Here is a 17,752-nt window from a genome sequence, read left to right as displayed (position 1 = left end):
TGAGGCAAATGAGGGAAACGTCAGACCGTCTCTTACACCCCGTGACCCTGAGCTGCTCAGTGCAGGGGGGCTCAGCCCCTGTCACCTTCACCTGGCTGCGTGACGGGCAGGAGGCGGCCCAGGTCCCCTCCTGGAGCTTGGGGCCGTCGATGTGGGACATTCGGGCACCTACCAGTGCGTGGCCACCAACCAGCTGGGACAGGACGGGCACCGCGTGTTCCGGGCACTCAGCCCAGAGCTGGCCCTGGAGGTGACACCACGGGGACAAGGAGGCACAGGGGTCACACAGGGTTCCTATGTGGGTCTGAGATCCCCAGATCATAGATGACCCAGGTTCACCCCCGCTCTGTCCCTGGCAGTGACACAAACAGAACAGGCATAGGAGGTCACTGGGATTGCAGAACCTCTGGGGTGACCCCGGTGGCCCCAGTGTGTCCTTCTCTATTTCCTGCAGTGGCTGCAGGGTTCCTTGGGTGTAGGCAGCTAGGAGGGTCCGTGGAGATCCGATGCTCCAGACCTGGGATGCTGCCAACCATCCCAGAGAGAAAGTCCCACAAGGGACTGCCTTCTAAGGGGTCTTCTGGCAGGTCTCCTAGCCGCCAGATAAACCTCAGCAAGCAGTGGCCATGGCCACAAGTGATCAGCTCTGATCAGTGATTTCAGCTCAGCAAATTCAGCTCTGCTTGGGAGGCTGTCCCAGGCTGACTCAGGGACAGAGAGACAGGAGCCTCGTTTGGTGATGCCATAGAAATTCATTTATTATCCATTAGCTCTGTGAAGGGAGCCAGGGAGAGCTCCCTTTTCCCCCTAGACAGCTGGGGGAAAAATAGGGGGTTTTACAGGGGAAAGCAGGGGTGGTACCAAGGGGGAAAAAATGATGAGTTACAAAGAATTAACATAGGTACTAGGGCATGGTGGGATCACTGAAGCCTTTGGAGGATAGCTCAGTATGGTAAGAAAAGATGCACCAACCTAAGGATCATCCTTCCAGCAGGGTTGAGATGAGATAATCACAGGCCATTCAAGGGACATTCCATTTAAGGGACACCCCTCTAGGGCAAGGCTGGGAGAGAAGACGTGGCAGGCCCACTGGCTTCCACACTTGGGTCACTGTTGTTCCTGGTCCTGATCATGGGTGTCACTGTGGCCTTTCACTGGTGGCACCACATGGGTGGGTGACAATGGGGGACATGCATCCTGGACAATGGTGTGAAGACCCCCAGAGGATCCCCATTCCCTCCACCAGTGCCTCCCCCAGAGGCACGGGACCATAGTGCTTCTTATTGAACACAAAAAGCAGCATTTGGATTAAACTGGGAGAAATGGTATTTGTTCAGCTTTGCCTACTTAGCTCGCACCACGGAGGGTCCTGCTCAGATTATTAAACAGATCCTTGTGGGATTTGTGGGACATTTGGGACTCTCTCAGACCCTTGGGGGCAGGGACCAAATGATCAATTGCTGCATTTCCGCACTGATTCCATCACAGCTGCCCCTGCAGGGGGGGTTTCCAGCCAGCCCTGCTCTGAAAACCATCAAAGGCCCTCGCAGAGCCACTGCTTGAGCTCACCCTGGGTTTTGTGCTTTTGGCAGGCCTGAGCAAACCACAGCCACGCCTTTTCCCCCCCAGAATTGTCACCTTTGCAGCAGCTCGAGAGCTGCGAGAATCAAAGCCAAGGGGGCGGGGGGAGCCTCAGGTCCTGGCTGCCAGCTGGGGCTGGCCAGAGCAGGGCTGGCCAATGCCCATCCCTGTGCAGTGGCCAAGGTGAGAAGCTCCACAAAACCTTTCTGGCACCCAAAAAAACTCCTTGTGGGCAGAGTTGGGGGCATCTGAGCCCCAAAATGTGTCCAATGCTGCCATAGTAGCCCAAAATCCCTGGGAGAGGCATCAGAGCCGTGTGTTTGTGCACAGCGACGATTTAGCAGCACAGCTGAATTTCAGGAACCCCGGCCTTAATTAGAACATCTTGTTAAAGGTCTTCAGCACTCAGAGCAGAATAGGGGCACCGGCCCAACCGCCTCCAGTTTCATCCCATTTTGCCACCCCAATGCACTGCTCCCATCCCGGGCTGTCCCTGCGCTCCAGCTGCAACTACAGAGCCCTCGGAGATGAGGCTCTGCTTTCAGATTCCTCCACCTCCTCCTCTCACTCCTACCACTCTGGCTGCTGTGTTGGGACCAGCAGTGGCCCAGGAAGAGCAGCAGCTCCAAACGAGCTGTGGAGCCCCTGAGGAGCCCTGGCAGTGTCAGCAAGGAGCACCTGCTTTCCTCAACATCCCAGGGGAATTCAGCATTCCCAAAGCTGCTGTGCCAGGGCTGAAGGAGGAAAAGGCAGGGAAAGGCTGAGGGTTTTCAGGAGTTGTGCTGGAAAGGCCCGAGAGGTGCTGTTGTGGAGCTGAGAGCTGCCTGGGGTTGGGTGGTGCCTTCCTTGCGTTGGGGATCAGGGAGAGCGGTGGCGGGTGTTGCGCAGGGTGTGTGCCTGGCCCCGGGACACTGCTCCGCTGCCCCTGGGCACTGGGATCCAAGCTGCTGCCTTGGTCTCTTCTGCCCGGGCGCTGCCGGTGCTGGTGCCGGGAGCGATTGGTGCAAAGCGTGAGTTTGCAAAAGGAGCGATTTCCCCTGGTCCCTCCCGCCCGAGGCCGCCATGGCCCCTGAGGGGTTCGAGCGGCACCGGGGCGCCCCCTGCTGGCCGGGATTGCTCCCTGCAGCGCCCCCTGCTGGCCGGGATTGCTCCCTGCAGCGCCCCCTGCTGGCCGGGATTGCTCCCTGCACCGCCCCCTGCTGGCCGGGAGTGCTCCCTGCAGCGCCCCCTGCTGGCCGGGATTGCTCCCTGCACCGCCCCCTGCTGGCCGTGGCCAGAACTGCACCAAAGATGAACAAACTGCCCTGAGCGGGTTGGAAATTTCTCTTCTCGTGTTGTTGTTTGTTCTGTTCTGTTCTATAAATTTCCCAGCAATGAGCTGTTATTCCTTTTCTTACATTTTTGCCTGCAAGCCCCATAATTTTCACAGTTATAACAATTTGGAGGGACGGGTACTCTTTCCAATCCAGGAACGTTCCTGCTTTCCTTGGCAGATGTTTCTCTTTTAAACCAAGACAGTTTCCAGCTCCTGGGATCCAGCATGGATGGGGCAGACACTCCAAGAGCAGACAGGCTCAGACACTTGGCCACCTCATGCTCTGCCTTTGAAGCTCTTGGGCCACCAAGATCCTTCTGCCAAGGTGGGACTCCTGGTCCCTCGGCCACTCAGGAGCTGGGTTTGGCAGAGCGTCACTCTGTCCCCAGAGTGCCATGGCTGACAGACTGACTGACACACGGGGCCCTGTGTCACCAACAGCAAGGCCTGACCCAGCCCTGTCACACACAGGTGTCCCAAAATGTCTCGAGACATCCAACTTTTCCTGTCCCTGGCACCCCACCCTGTGCCATGGCCTGATCCCCATTGCCCTGGGAAAGGGGGAGGCTGCGGAACCCCCCCAGGGCCTTTGTGACCTCATGGTGTGGGGAACAGGGCACAGGAGGGGTTTGAGACAGGGCAGAAGAGAATCCAGAGCAGTATTTTTTAGTGGCAGCCCAAAACTGGAGAATCCCATTCCTAAAGTGCTACAGAGCTGAACAAAGAAACACCATCTCTGCCAGTTGAACCAAAAAGCTGCATTTCAGTGCATATAAATGGGCAATGAGTCCTGTGTTCCTCGGGCATGAGAAGGAGTGATGAGGAGCTGTGGGTGTACTGGTAGTGCTGAGAGGGGCATTGCAGAGGGACTGGGACTACAGGGGTACTGGGAAAGAGAATGGGAACCACCTGGATCTACTGGGAGCAATGGAGAGGCATTGGGAGGGGAAATAGGGAGCCCTTGGGGGTGTTGGGAGCACTGTGGGAAGATAATGGAGAAGTGTTGGAGGGTTCTGGGAGCATTTAGATGTGGAATGGGAAGACACTGGTGGCAGTGGAAAGGGGATGGAGAAGACCTTTGGGTTTCAGGGGACATGGGGAGCTCTGGGTGCCCAGTGCAACCTCACACGTGCCCCCTCACTTGTCAGACTTGCCCGTGAATGTTGGGCACCTATGGGAGCAGTGGGAGGGACACACACAGGTGGTTGCCCATGGGTGAGGTCCCCCAGTGCCCCCCAGTACCCAGTCATGCCCCGAGTGTCACAGCACATTCCCAGAGATGTCCCTGCATTCCTGTGGTCGCCCATGGGTGGCTGCCAGCTCTGCATAGGTTACCTGGGGATCCTGGAGTGTGGTGGCACAGGGGGACACTGCGAGAGACACTGGCTGTGGCATCTGGGCACGGGGACACCCATGGGTGACGTGTCCCTGTGTCCCAGCCCGGACTCACCCCCCGTCTGCTTGGTGATCACGACGTGGGTGTACAGCACCTCCCCCTCCTCTGGGGGGGCCGGGGGCTCCGGGGGGGCCCTGAGGGAATCAAGGGGATGTGTGGGGGGAATGGGAGGTCTTGGGGGTTGGGTCACTGGTGAGAATGTGGTTTGAGCCCCCCACTCACCTTTCCTGCTGCTTCCTGGCAGCTGCAAATGAAAGAGGGGAGGGGTAACTGTGGGGTCCCCATGGCCCCGACCCCTCTCAGGAATCCTCAAACCCCACTGCACCCTCAATTTCCCCCAGGACCTCTGAGCATCCATGGTGTCCCTCAGAAACCCTGAACCACCCTAGTAATCTGGACCCCCTGAGCTCCTAGAAGCTCAAGCCTGGCAGGGAAGGGGAGCATCCAAATTCCGCCCAGCTCACTGAAGGAACCTCCAAAATCCCTGCAAGTCCCTCCAACACCACCCCAAAACCTTCAAGACCCTGAGCAAAGGTTCTGAGCTCTCAGCACTGCCCAAGTCCAAGGCTGTGGGTGCTGCCCCATCACCCCCCCATTTAAGCGGCTCCCCAGGATCCTCATTGTCACCCACCCATGATCTTACACTGGTGCCAGCCCACAGCTCCAGCCATGAGCAGGACCAGGATGAGGAGGGACCCGCCAAGGCCTGCAGCCACTGCTGGGGACAGAAGGGTCACCTGTCACTGCAGGACTCCTGCAATCCCAATGACCCCGTGTGATCCCACCTGTGATCCAGTGTCCCTGTGGTGTCACCTCCAGGGCCAGCTCTGGGCTGAGTGCCCGGAACACGCGGTGCCCGTCCTGTCCCAGCTGGTTGGTGGCCACGCACTGGTAGGTGCCCGAATGTCCCACATCGACGGCCCCAAGCTCCAGGAGGGGACCCCGGGCCACCTCGTGCCCGTCACGCAGCCAGGTGAAGGTGACAGGGGCTGAGCCCACCTGCACCGAGCAGCGCAGGGTCACGGGGTCACCTGGGCGCACCTGGAGTGCCGGGGGACCGGGGGTGATGGTGGCATTGGCCACGGGCACTGCGGGGACACAGACAGGGCTGAGGCCGGGGGGAGGGGCTGGCACCCGGTGTGGGGGGAGGGGGGCACGGGAGGGATGGGTTTGATGGGGAAATGCGGTGGATGGGGACACCCCATGGGGGGTGTGGGGACACAGAGAGCGATGAGGGGACACACGGTACAAGCAGGGGGCAAAAAAAAGATTTCTGGGGTCAGGGATGTAGCCAGGTGGGGGTCCCGTGGGGGCTGTGGGGGCTCCCCGTGCCCATCCCCGCACTCACTGCGCACCGTGACGCCGAGCCGGGCGCTGCTCTTCCGCACGGCCCCCCCCTCGGAGCGCACCTCGCAGCTGTAATTCCCCGAGTGGGAGACCCCCACGGCGGGCACCAGGTGCTGCGGGGACCCCTGCGGGCCCCCCACCAACTGCCCGTGCCGGTAGAAGCGGTACAGGAGGGGGGCTGGGGGTGCTGAGGCAGCTGAGATTGAGGGGGGACCCCTTGGGGAGCTCGGGGGGATCCTCCAGGACCAAGACAGGGATGAGTTCTGGGAAGGAGATGGGGGTGGGGACTGTGACTCTGAGTCCACTGAGAAGTGGCTTTGGGGGTGTCAGGATATTGGAGTTGCAGCCGTGGGGGTGCTCACCGTGCACTGTCACTGTCACCGGTGCTGACACTGACATTCCTGAGCTCACCGAGCACCTGCAGCGGTAGCGGCTGCTGTTGTGCATCCGCAGGAGGGACAGGGACAGCTCGGTGCCTCTGAGGGACTCCTCCTGCTCCTTCACGTCCTTGTAAAATCGGCCCCCGGTGACAGGGTTGTCCTGCCAGCCCCGGCAGCGCAGTGTCACCGTGTCCCCCTCCAGCAGCGCCCGTGCTGGAACCTTCAGCACCAGCGGCTCTGTGGGATAGGAGGGTCCCGTCACACTGAGGAGCCTGAGACAGCTCCAAAGTGGGTGCCCATGGCAGCGGGGACATCTGGCCGGAGTGTCCACTGCGCGGGAGGGTCCCAGGGACACCAGGAGCAGCCCGGTGACATAGGGGGTCCCACCACACAGGGATGCACTGGGATGTCCCTGTGTGCAGGGGACAGACTCTAACCACACGAGAGGTGTGAGGCCACCCAGACCTATCAGGGAGGCACCCTGAGCATTTCAGATCCCCCCTCACCATTTGACACCATCACGGCGAGGCTGCGCCCACTTCCCGATCTCTGTCGTGTATAAGTGCCACTCTAAGTGACAAGGAAGCTGTCGGGACTCACCTCCCAGAGACGCTGCCTGTCCTTGTACCAGGTGGTGTCACCGGCGGTCCCCGAGCCCTGGCAGGTCAGTGTCACCCGGTCCCACAGCGCCGCCGGCCTCCAGGGGGGCTCCACCAGGAGCTGGGGGCTCTGGGCACCTGCGGGTGACAGGGGACACCAGCCTGGCAGGGCCACCACGGGGCTGGGGACAGCGGGGCAGGGACATGGCCTCCCCCGAGGACTCACCAGCGAGGCCGAGGGTCTGGGCTGGAAGGGAGAAGGGACAGGGCTGGCTGGGGGTGGCACCGTGGGGACAGCAGCACCTGGGGCACCTGGTGTGGTGTCTGTCCCCAAACTGTCCCCACGGGAACACTGGTGTAGCACGGAGGGTTTGAGCACAGGGACACCTCGGTCACCCTGAGCTGAGGCAGGACATGGGGACACTGTGGACACCCCATGTGTGCACAGGTCACCTCCACCAGCCCTACAGCACCTGTCCCCACGGCCACATCCCCATGGCCCTGTGCCCGTGATCCCATTCCCATGGCACCTGTCCCCATGGCCCATCTGCATGGGACGTGGCCCTTGTCCCTGTCCCTGCATCCCTGTCTCCCTGTCCCTGTCCCTGCAGCTGCCCCAGCCCCAAGGTTCCTTTTGTCATATCCTTGGCCCCACATCTCGATGTCTCTGTTCCCCTTAGCACATCCCAGTTCCCCTGTTCCTGTGCCCCTCCTCCTCTTCCCAGAGCCATCCCGTGGTCACACTGGGGACCATGCCTATGCCCTGGCTCTGCTGGCCTTGGGGACCTCAGGGGACCCCGCAGCCCCCCTGTGCCCCCTCCCCACCGCTCTCTGCCTCACCGGGGCCCATCCCCGGGCCGTCAGGCCCGTGCCCGGGGCACTCACCCCACAGGAGCAGCGCCACCTTCCCGGCCATCCCGCTGTCCCCGGCCATGGGCACTGGCTCTCACTCGCTGCTGTGGCCACCTGTCCCCTGGCTGGCGGCTCTTCCCATGAAGGGACAGGAAGCGAGGTCATGTCTCGTCCCCACGTGTTGGTGGCCCTTGGTGGGGTCAGGGTGGGGGAAAGGTGAAGACAGGAAAGGAGTAGGGGACAGGCTGGGGACATGATGGGATAGTCTGGGCACATGGTGGGGGATGTTGTTCCCAGGTGTAGGGGGCTCAGGGCATGTGGGGAACCAAGGATGTGTGTCCAGAACAGTGGTGGCCCAGGGGAAATGGGGTGCCCTGTCCTTGGGGATTCCTGTCCCAGAGGTGGCACATCCTGGGCACCTCTGTCTTGGGGGGCCCTGAGCATTCCCACTGTCCCCAGTGGGGCCCTGGGAGCTCTGGGGTGCCCAAAGTTAATGGGACAACGGGTACCACCTTGCCTTGATGATGGGAAATCCCAGGAAACATTTGCTTGAATTCCCCAATGCCCTATTGAATGAGTCAAAATTCCATAGAATAAAGGCAAAAATCTTGTCCCTCACCATTTTTTTCCCAATCAAAAATGAACTCAGCAAAAATCAATCTGACAAGATATAAAATGATCTGGTTGATAGAATCCTTTAAATCATTGCTCCCCAACAAGTTGCTCACAATACAAACACAAAAAAATCACAAAGCAATGAGATTTGTTGGTTCCCTTTAGGAGCCGATTGGTGCCATCCCACAGCAGCATTTCCTTGTGGATAACACAGAGGGTGGAATGTCCCTGAGTGTCCAACAGCTCCATGGGATTGTTCCCTGCCTGCTGAGCACCAACCCAGCCCTAAGGAAGGCTTTCCTTGGGCCATAGTCAGGAACTCTTCCCATTTTTCTCATTCCCACTCTCAAACTTGATTTACTTCCCATGGATTCTGCTCCCAAGCAGGGAGGAACTCTGTCCATCCTTGGAGCAGGGCACAGCAATCTGTGGCAATGCCCGTGTGTCCCTCAGGGTCTGATTCCCTGGTAAATCCACTGCAGCCTGCCCTCAATTCCCCTGCCTGGGCACTCCCTGCTCCTGCTGTGACACCCCTGTGCCCCAGAGCCACGGGTGCAGCCCCTGCTCGATATTTCCACACTTTTCCCTCTCTTCTGCTGTCCACATCCAGAACACAAACATTCTTTCTGGCAGGTTCCAGAGGGCGGCAGGTTTTGTTCAAGGAGGAGGGTCCCGGTCAGGTCGTTGAGCAGATCCTTGTGGCATTTGCAGCAGTTCTGGGGCTCTCTCAGTGCCTTGGGCACAGGCACCAAATGATCAATTGCTGCATTTCCGCACTGGTTCCCTCGCAGCTGCCCCTGCAGGGGGGGTTTCCAGCCAGCCCTGCTCTGAAAACCATCAAAGGCCCTCGCAGAGCCACTGCTTGGGCTCACCCTGGGTTTTGTGCTTCTTGCAGAGCTGAGCAAACCACAGCCACGCCTTTTCCCCCCTTAGAATTGTCACCTTTGCAGCAGCTCGAGAGCTGCGATAATCAAAGCCAAGGGGGCGGGGGGAGCCTCAGGTCCTGGCTGCCAGCTGGGGCTGGCCAGAGCAGGGCTGGCCAATGCCCATCCCTGTGCAGTGGGGCTGGGCCATGGCTGGGCCCCACACTTGGATGGCCACTGGCTTCAAGGAGGAGCAGTTTGGGAGCTCCTTCCTGCCTGGGGCTCCATTCCCGAGCTGCTCTTGCCAGCTCAGATCCTGCAGGGGATGAGGGAAAATGGAGAAGTGTGGAACAGGATTTCTCCCAAACCCCAATAAAACCATCATGTCCCAATTCATCAGGACAGAAACCCCGTGGGGGGATTGTGGGGAGCAGGAGAGAGAGGGGGAAGCCCCCCAAGAGCTTCTCAAGTGTTTCATGTGCAGGGTCTCATCCATCTCCTGGTTGCCAGCACTGAGGCCCTGCAGGGCTTTTGGGTGTGGGGGTGGCTTTGGGTGTTTTTGGGGTGTCTGTGCCCTCCCTGACTGACACCAGCCCATGTCCATCCCCCTCCCCAGTCAGCCCCGCTGGGGTTTTTCCCCCACAGAATGATCCTGGTGGGCTGTGCAATGGGGCCGAGGGGCTGCACCTGTGAGGGTTCCCAAATGGGGATGGAGGGCTCCCAGATGGGCGGGGGCAGCCAATGAGGGGGTGTAGAGTGGGCGGGTCACACCCCAAATTGGGGCACCCCAGAGGTCACAGAGGTCACAGTGCCCCACTGAGGACAGAGGGGGTCGCCAGGGCCCCCCACCCACCCGGGACAGGGGTGTGCAGGATGTGCCCTACCCTGGACAGGGACTTCCTCAGGGAATGTGTCCAGGGACCCTGCCCAGAACCCCCATCCCCCAGGACAGGATCTCCCCTGCTGGGATGTGTCACCACTGGGACAAAATCCACCCAGAACGTGTCACCCCCAGAACAGGATCCCCTCAGGCAGGACCTCCTGGATGTGCCCCCCAGGACAGAACCCGCCCCCGTGTGACTCTCAGCACAAACGGCCTCTTCCTTCTGCTGCAGGAGAGAGAAAGTGAAAGTGTTGGGGGGCTCAGCCGGACACTCCCATCCCCCACAGCCTCCCCACCCCTCCATACAGACCCCCCACCTCCTTTTCTCTTTCCCTGGGGTTCCCCCAACCTGTTCCCTGCCCTGGAGCCTCCAGGGAGTCTGAGCCAGAAACTGGGGGTGACGGGGAATGGCACAGAAGTGAAGAAAATGAGGAAAACAGAGAAATAAAGAGAGGAAAATTTCAGGGTGTATTGGTTTGAAAGTAAAACCTGTGCGAGACTCCAAGTCAGTAATACAATTTAATAGGAGAAAAGAGGAAAAATAAAATACATGCAATAATATAAAAGAAACAACCACCAACACAGTCAGAAATACAACTGTTACCGTATGGACTAGAAATCCTGAATATTAGAATATAAAGTGTATAAACCATAATAGTAGTAGTAATGCTAAGGCTAGAAGACTGCAGTTCCCAGAGTAGGCCCTGGGAAACTAACTTAGGAATGTGCTGTGCTGAGAGCATGCAGAACCGTTAGTGATAAGGTTAAAGTATAATCATAAATAAAGTACTGGTGGTGGGCAGTGGCATAAGAGAGAGATTGAGGGGGAGAACACTATAGTCCTAAGATAAGCAACCATGTAGGATTTATGACGCCAAAATGCTATCTTCAAGGTGAATGTATCTATAGAAGAATGTGTACTTCTGCACATAAACCATTTGTAAAAAGAGTATAAAAAACCCTCTAAAAAGGGAACCAGTGGGATCCTGACTTGGGAGGCGAGTCCGCAGGTCCCCGGGCCCCGAATAAAGCACCGCATAAACTGACACTCTGTTAGTTTGTGTTTTACTTGGGGTTTCGGGCAGCAGTTTTGGCGACCGCGGCAGGACTCCGGAGGCGGCAGGGGCGGTTCGCGAGCTGATCTACTCCACGCCGGCACCAGGTGATTTCTGGGGAGACATCAACCCGTGCCCGACCCCGCGCCTGACGGACGACTGTGAGGTAAGCCCGCAAGGTGCTTTATTCTTTATTGAAAGGGAAAGCCCGCCGATTAAGACGGGACGGTGATCCTGCACCGGGGGCAAAGGACGTCTTAAAGGTTGTGGAAAAGGAAGCCTAGGCGCTGGTTGTCAGACGCAACAGTGATTGCGCAGATCCAGCACTTGCCACTCGCGGCGACGAGAAAGGCAAGAATTGTGGTAAAGGGTGTGTGAGTGTGGAAATAATAGTAAAGTGTGTGAGTGTGAGTGTTATGATGCCTTTTAAAACCTTTAAAGCTCTGGCTAGTTCAGGGGTGGAAATTCCAAATGATTCACCCTTGGGCTGTTTGTTGCAACATTGGAAGGTAGGGAATTTTGGTCAAGAACTGAGTAAAAAGAAATTGATTGATTTTTGTAATCACCGAAATGGTACTCTAAATCCTGATATTATAAATCCTCTTATGTACTTCTTACAAAATAATGAGAAATGGGAAGAAATTCCGTATCTTGATTTGTTTTATTGTTTGAAATATAAGCCAGAATGGCAGAAGGAGTGTGGCATTATGGTCTTAAAAACAGCAACAGATGGTTGTGCGGGCTGCAAAGGGTGACAAAAAGGGAAGGAGTATTCTGTTAAGTTTTCAGACCCTGAGGAGGATGTTTCTCTGTTGGTAGCACCTAGTGCCCCTCCCCTGGAGGAGAGTGAATTGAGAGAGTCGGCCGAAGAGGTGAATGGGGAAGAAAAGGGAGGGGATTTAGAGAAAGGAAAAGTCGTTGATAAGCCGCGTACTCCTCTATGTGAAAGGACCCGTAGCGGGCAGGAGAAGAAGGGAAAAAGGGGTGCACAATTGATGGCTCCGTTGCGGGAAGCGGTTGGACCCCACGGGGAGCGAGTAATAGTGAAAGTTCCTTTTTCTCCTAATGATTTGTTAATTTGGAAGCAGTCTGCGGGGGCTTATCGGGAGGATCCTGAACGGGCGGCAAGGGTAGTGAAAATGGTGATTAAAACACAGAATCCAGACTGGAATGATTTACAGGTTTTACTGGATACAATAATGGACTCTACTGAGAAAGAGATGGTGTTTAAAGCTATGAGGGAAAAGGCACGAGAAATGATTAGGTTGCAAATAGCGGACGGTACATTAAACGATTTGGTGCCGCGGGAGGATCCAGAGTGGAATGTTAATTCAACAGGAGGTTACCATAGACTTAAGGCTTATCAAGAATTGTTGATAGAAGGAATACGGAGCGGGATACCTAAGACGTTAAACTGGTCCAAGTTGTATTCAGTAAGGCAGGAGAAAAATGAGTCCCCATCAGCTTTCTTAGAAAGGCTTAAGGAAACTGCTCGAAAATATACCAGTTTAGAAATTGAAGGGGAATCAGGGAAATTGCAGCTAGCTTTAATTTTTATGGGACAATCCCAAGAGGATATTCGGAAAAAGTTGCAGAAATTAGAAGGGGAAGATACACGGAATTTGGATAAACTTTTAGAAGTTGCGTGAAAGGTATATAATAATAGGGAAAAAGAGACTGCTAAGAAGCAACAAGCTAGTATGTTGGCAGTACTACAGCAGATAACGGGGAATGGTATGTGGGGAGGTGGCCGGGGGCGCGGACGGGGGCGAGGAATGGCTAGGGGAGGAAGTTCGATGGGTGGAAGGGGATTCCCAAACCAATTACAAATGGGAAAAGGAAAAATGAGATTGGGATTGGATCAGTGTGCCTTGTGCAAGAACAGAGGACACTGGAAAAACGAATGTCCACTTAATCAAGGTATGGGATTCGGGCTGAATAGCAGGGAGGGGTTGATAAATAATTCAAGTGCAGTTCGGGGAGGGCCACAAGGTGTCGCCCAAGCCTTTATGATGGGAAGCTACCAGAATCAAAGCTGACTAGATCGGGATCTGAAGGTAGTTTTAGAAGTAGACGGGGAACCATTGGAATTTAGAGTAGATACGGGGGCTACGTATTCTGCAATTAACACCAAATTAGGACCTCTAAGTAATTCTACCATTCGGGTGGTAGGGGTTACAGGACAGGTTGAAGAAAGGGCATTTTTACGTCCATTGGATATAAAGTTTGGGGGGAAAGAATTTGATCATCAATTTTTATACATGCCAAATAGCCCAGAATCATTAATGGGGAGGGATTTGTTATCAATGTTAGAGGCAAAAATAATCTTTGAAAAAGGAAGAGTAAAATTAGAAATTCCAGAAGATAATATAGCCAAATTATTTACAGTGAAAGAAGTAGAGGCAACAGAAATCCCCACAGAAATAGAACAGGCTGTGGTACCATGGGTATGGGAAACAGGGATTCCTGGAAAATCAAAAGCAGAACAACCGGTAGTTGTGGAATTGAAGGAGCACAACCCGTACGGATAAGGCAGTATCCTCTGAAACTAGAGGCTCGGAAAGGAGTAGCAGCCTTAATAGATCAGTTTGTTAGTTTAGGGATATTACAGGAATGTGAATCAGAATTCAATACCCCCATATTTCCGGTAAAGAAGTCCAATGGTAAGTACAGGTTAGTTCAAGATCTGAGGGCAATTAATAATATAACAAAGGATATTCATCCAGTAGTAGCAAATCCATATACATTCCTAACAGCTGTCTCGGAGAAATTCAAATGGTTCACAGTAATTGACTTGAAAGATACATTCTTCTGTATCCCTCTGGCATTTGAAAGTAGGAAAATTTTTGCTTTCGAATGGGAAAACCCTGCTACAGGACGGAAAAGACAGCTCACCTGGACACGTTTACCACAAGGATTCAAGAATTCTCCAACCATCTTCGGAAACCAACTAGCCCGGGAACTGGAAGAATGGAGACTAACCCAGGTAAAGGAGTCACCTTCCTCATTTATTGTTCTACAGTACGTAGATGATATTTTTCTAGCCTCAACAGAAGAAGACATCTGTCGAAGACTCAGCATTGAACTCCTCAACATGCTCGGACAAGCTGGATACCGAGTGTCAAAAGAAAAGGCCCAGCTGGTAAGAACACAAGTCATTTATTTGGGATGCGAGATATCACAAGGAGTTCGGAAATTAGGGGTGAACCGGATCCAGGCAATATGTGCTATACCGACACCTCGAAATCCACAAGAGTTAAGGTCCTTTTTAGGAATGGCAGGGTGGTGTCAGTTGTGGATTCCAGAATTTGGACTCAAAGCAAAACCTCTGTATGAGGCAGTCAAAAATCCTGAATTTAAATGGAATAAAATACAAGAAAAGGCATTTCAGAACTTGAAGCAAGCTCTAAAAGAGGCACCTGCATTAGGGTTGCCAGATCTCACAAAACCCTTTCAACTATATGTAAATGAGAGGCAAAGACTGGGGATTGGGGTGTTGACACAAAAATTGGGAACATGGAAGCGCCCGGTGGGATACTTCTCAAAACAACTGGATCCAGTAAGCGCTGGATGGCCTGGCTGCCTTAGAGCTGTTGCTGCAACAGTGCTTCTGATACAAGAAGCTAGAAAACTAACTATGGGGCAGAAAATGGAAGTGTTTGTCCCACATATGGTAATAGCAGTTTTGGAACAAAAAGGGGGGCATTGGCTCTCCTCCAGCCGTATGCTGCAATACCAGGCAATCCTTAGAGAACATGATGATGTTGAAATGAAGGTAACTAACCATCTCAATCCAGCTGAATTTCTTAGAGCCACCCAAGAAGAAGGCAACCTGGTACACGACTGTGTAGAGACCATCGAACAGGTATACGCTACCCGCAAGGATCTAAAGGATGAGCCCTTAGACGAACCTGAATGGGAGCTGTATACCGATGGATCTAGTTTCGTGGAAAATGGAACCAGGTATGCCGGGTACGCAGTGGTAACTCTAAGACAGATTATAGAAGCCAGAGCCTTGGCTCCCGGAACATCAGCACAAAAAGCTGAAATCCAAGCCCTCATCCGAGCCTTGGAATTGAGTCAAGGGAAAAGAGTAAATATTTGGACTGATTCTAAATATGCATTTGGGGTAATACATGTACATAGGGCATTATGGAAGGATAGAGGACTATTAAATTCACAGGGTTCGTCAATTAAACACCGAGAACAAATTGTGCAACTACTGGAAGCAGTACATAAGCCCCAGGCGGTGGCAGTAATGCATGTAAAAGGACACCAGCAGGGAGAAGAAAGAGCATTCCAGGGAAATCGTCTGGCTGACAGAGCAGCCAGACAGGCTGCTCGAGAGGTATGGACCCAAATGGCGTTGCTACCAGCACGTACCAACCCTGCAGGAGCTTTTATGGACGAAGTACCAGTATACCTACCAGAAGAGGAAAAATTAGCATGGCTAGTACAAGCTAAGAAGAATGCGGCCGGATGGTATGTAACTGCCATAGGACAAGTGATATTGCCAACAAAAATAATGAGAATGATATTAGAAATTGAACATAACAAATGCCATTGGGGAGCAGAAGCTTTAGTGCAATTTCTAAAACAAGAAATAATCTCCAATCAGATGTTAACAATGGCCAAAAGGATCAATGCGATGTGTCCAGTTTGTATTAAGAACAACCCAGTGACACATAGGCAAGTGCAAATGGGAAAATTGCAAATAGGCCCACAGCCAGGAGATTATTGGCAGATAGATTTTTCAGAATTACCAAAAGCACGGGGTATAAGTATGTTTTAGTCTATGTATGTACCTTCTCAGGCTGGCCAGAGGCATTCCCATGTAGAACAAACCAAGCAAAAGAAGTGATTAAAACTTTACTTCGAGAGATCATCCCTAGGTTTGGAATCCCACTAGGGATGTCCTCAGATAGGGGACCTCATTTTGTGGCAGGAATAGTGCAAGAAGTGGCTAAGGTACTTGGGATAACATGGAATCTCCATACACCTTGGAGACCTCAGTCTAGTGGACAAGTAGAAAAGATGAATCAGACACTAAAAGGCCAAATTAAGAAAATCTGCCAAGAAGCAAAGATACAATGGCCTCAAGCATTACCTTTAGCTCTGCTAAGGGTCAGGATCAAACCTAGAGACAAGGTAGGAGTAAGTCCGTATGAAATTTTATACGGCAAACCCTATCATGCTGCAACTTACAAAGGGGACCCTAATGTGGTGGGAGATCAGGTACTGTTAAATTACATTTTGTCTCTCAATAAGACTCTTACAGCACTACGGGGGGCGTTGCAGTGGAATCGACCTTTGCCTCTGGAGAATCCCGTCCACGATATACAGCCTGGAGACCAAGTCTACATAAAGAACTGGAATGTGGAACCGCTAAAAGAAACATGGGACGGTCCCCGACAAGTGATTATGACTACATACACAGCTGTAAAGGTCCAAGGGATCGACAATTGGATACACTACACCCGAATCAAGAAAGTCCCGTCATGATGGGAAGTCCAACCTTTAACCGACACAAAACTGGTGTTCAGGGCAAGGCCTCTATTGCGATGTTAATGTTGAGCATTGCTCGTATCGGAGATGCCTTTGTTAAAGTTACTGTTCCTAAACCAACAGTGATTGTACCACAAGGGGCAAATGTAAATCTAACCTGTTTGTTTTCTGATAACCAGGGAGCTGGATTCGATGAAGTAAAGACGAAATGGAAATTGATCACTACAAATAAGGTATTTTCAGAAGGGATTGTGACAATTTGGGATATGAAACAACAGAAAGGTAATACTACCCTAATGATCTCACACCTGCAAAAAGCTCAGGTTGGTCAATTTTCATGCATGGTATGGATCAGGGAAAGCTTCGATTATGGGAACTTAAATGTAAAAATTTTGGCGGAGGGTTTTAAGACAAAAGGGCATTCTTATCCAATACAAGCAACACCCACAAGTATGAGAGTTGACATGTGGGATGGTCCTTCATTGAGAATCAATTGCACTCTCAAATTAGGGAATCTTTGCAGGATTAGAGAAACTAGAACGGTCCAACAAGCAAAAGAAATGGAAAATGTGAAACAGGAATTGGGGCAAGAGAATTTGGTAGTGGGATTAATTAGGGATTTTGGGAAAATGCAAAATGTAACAGCAATAACAGTGTGTTTGCCCTTGCCAAAGGCAGCAGGTGACCCTATACCGTGGGGAATCATCCCATTAGGAGAAATGCCCCCAAAAATAGTAAATGGAACGAGGAAATGCCACAGAGAGCTACGAAATCGCACTAGAATAGTAGAAGAGGTTTATACCTATGGAAGACGATGGTCAACCCCAGGGCAAAGATCGGAATGTTTAAAATTACCAAATTCTGTATTCACTGAAATAGGTCAATACAAAAATGTTGGGTGGTGCACATTTGAAGTAAATCAGAAAAGGAGAAAACCTGTAGTAGATTATTATCATGAAATAGTGTGTCAAGAAGGGAAAGAAGAATGGGAACAATGGAAAGCAATTTGGGGTCCTAGCCTACTGGAACCCTATAGTTATATCGGGTCAATACACTGGTGTATCGAGTGGTCAAGAAAACAGGAACATCCAGGGGCCCTCGAAGCTGAAACAGTGCACCACAACAGACTAGCCCAAATATCAGGTCGGAACTGTAGTAAAGTCATAACCTGTGATACCCCAGAATCCCAAATTGAATTAGTACCCGTTCGGGTGTTGTTGAAATGGGGATGTGAATGTCAGAGATACAACCATACAATAACGGGAGAATTAAAAGGAGCTCGGAAAGATTGTCAATCAACCACAGTACGAAGCCCTGGAAATTCAGTCTGGGTAATGGGACATGGCCAATGGACTACACAT

The 17,752-nt window shown here is 53.0% G+C and overlaps 1 protein-coding gene across 1 annotated transcript in view; it reads right to left on the bottom strand.

The window, feature by feature from the left end:
• Nucleotides 1–807: 807 nt before the first annotated feature.
• The window catches only part of LOC148220712 (uncharacterized), a 36,769-nt gene continuing 19,824 nt past the window's right edge, over nucleotides 808–17,752 (bottom strand). Inside the window, exons 16-17 of the mRNA XM_088180988.1 lie at nucleotides 6,002–6,179; nucleotides 808–815 (exon numbers count right to left, since the gene is read on the bottom strand). Coding sequence (XP_088037114.1) covers nucleotides 808–815; nucleotides 6,002–6,179 — 186 coding nt within the window. The remainder of the gene's footprint in view (nucleotides 816–6,001; nucleotides 6,180–17,752) is intronic.

The sequence above is a fragment of the Sturnus vulgaris genome, chromosome 31 (assembly GCF_052056855.1).
Source record: "Sturnus vulgaris isolate bStuVul1 chromosome 31, bStuVul1.hap1, whole genome shotgun sequence".
Lineage (NCBI taxonomy): Eukaryota > Metazoa > Chordata > Aves > Passeriformes > Sturnidae > Sturnus > Sturnus vulgaris.
Note: the sequence above shows the minus strand (reverse complement) of the source record. Positions and strands in the feature narration are given on the sequence as shown.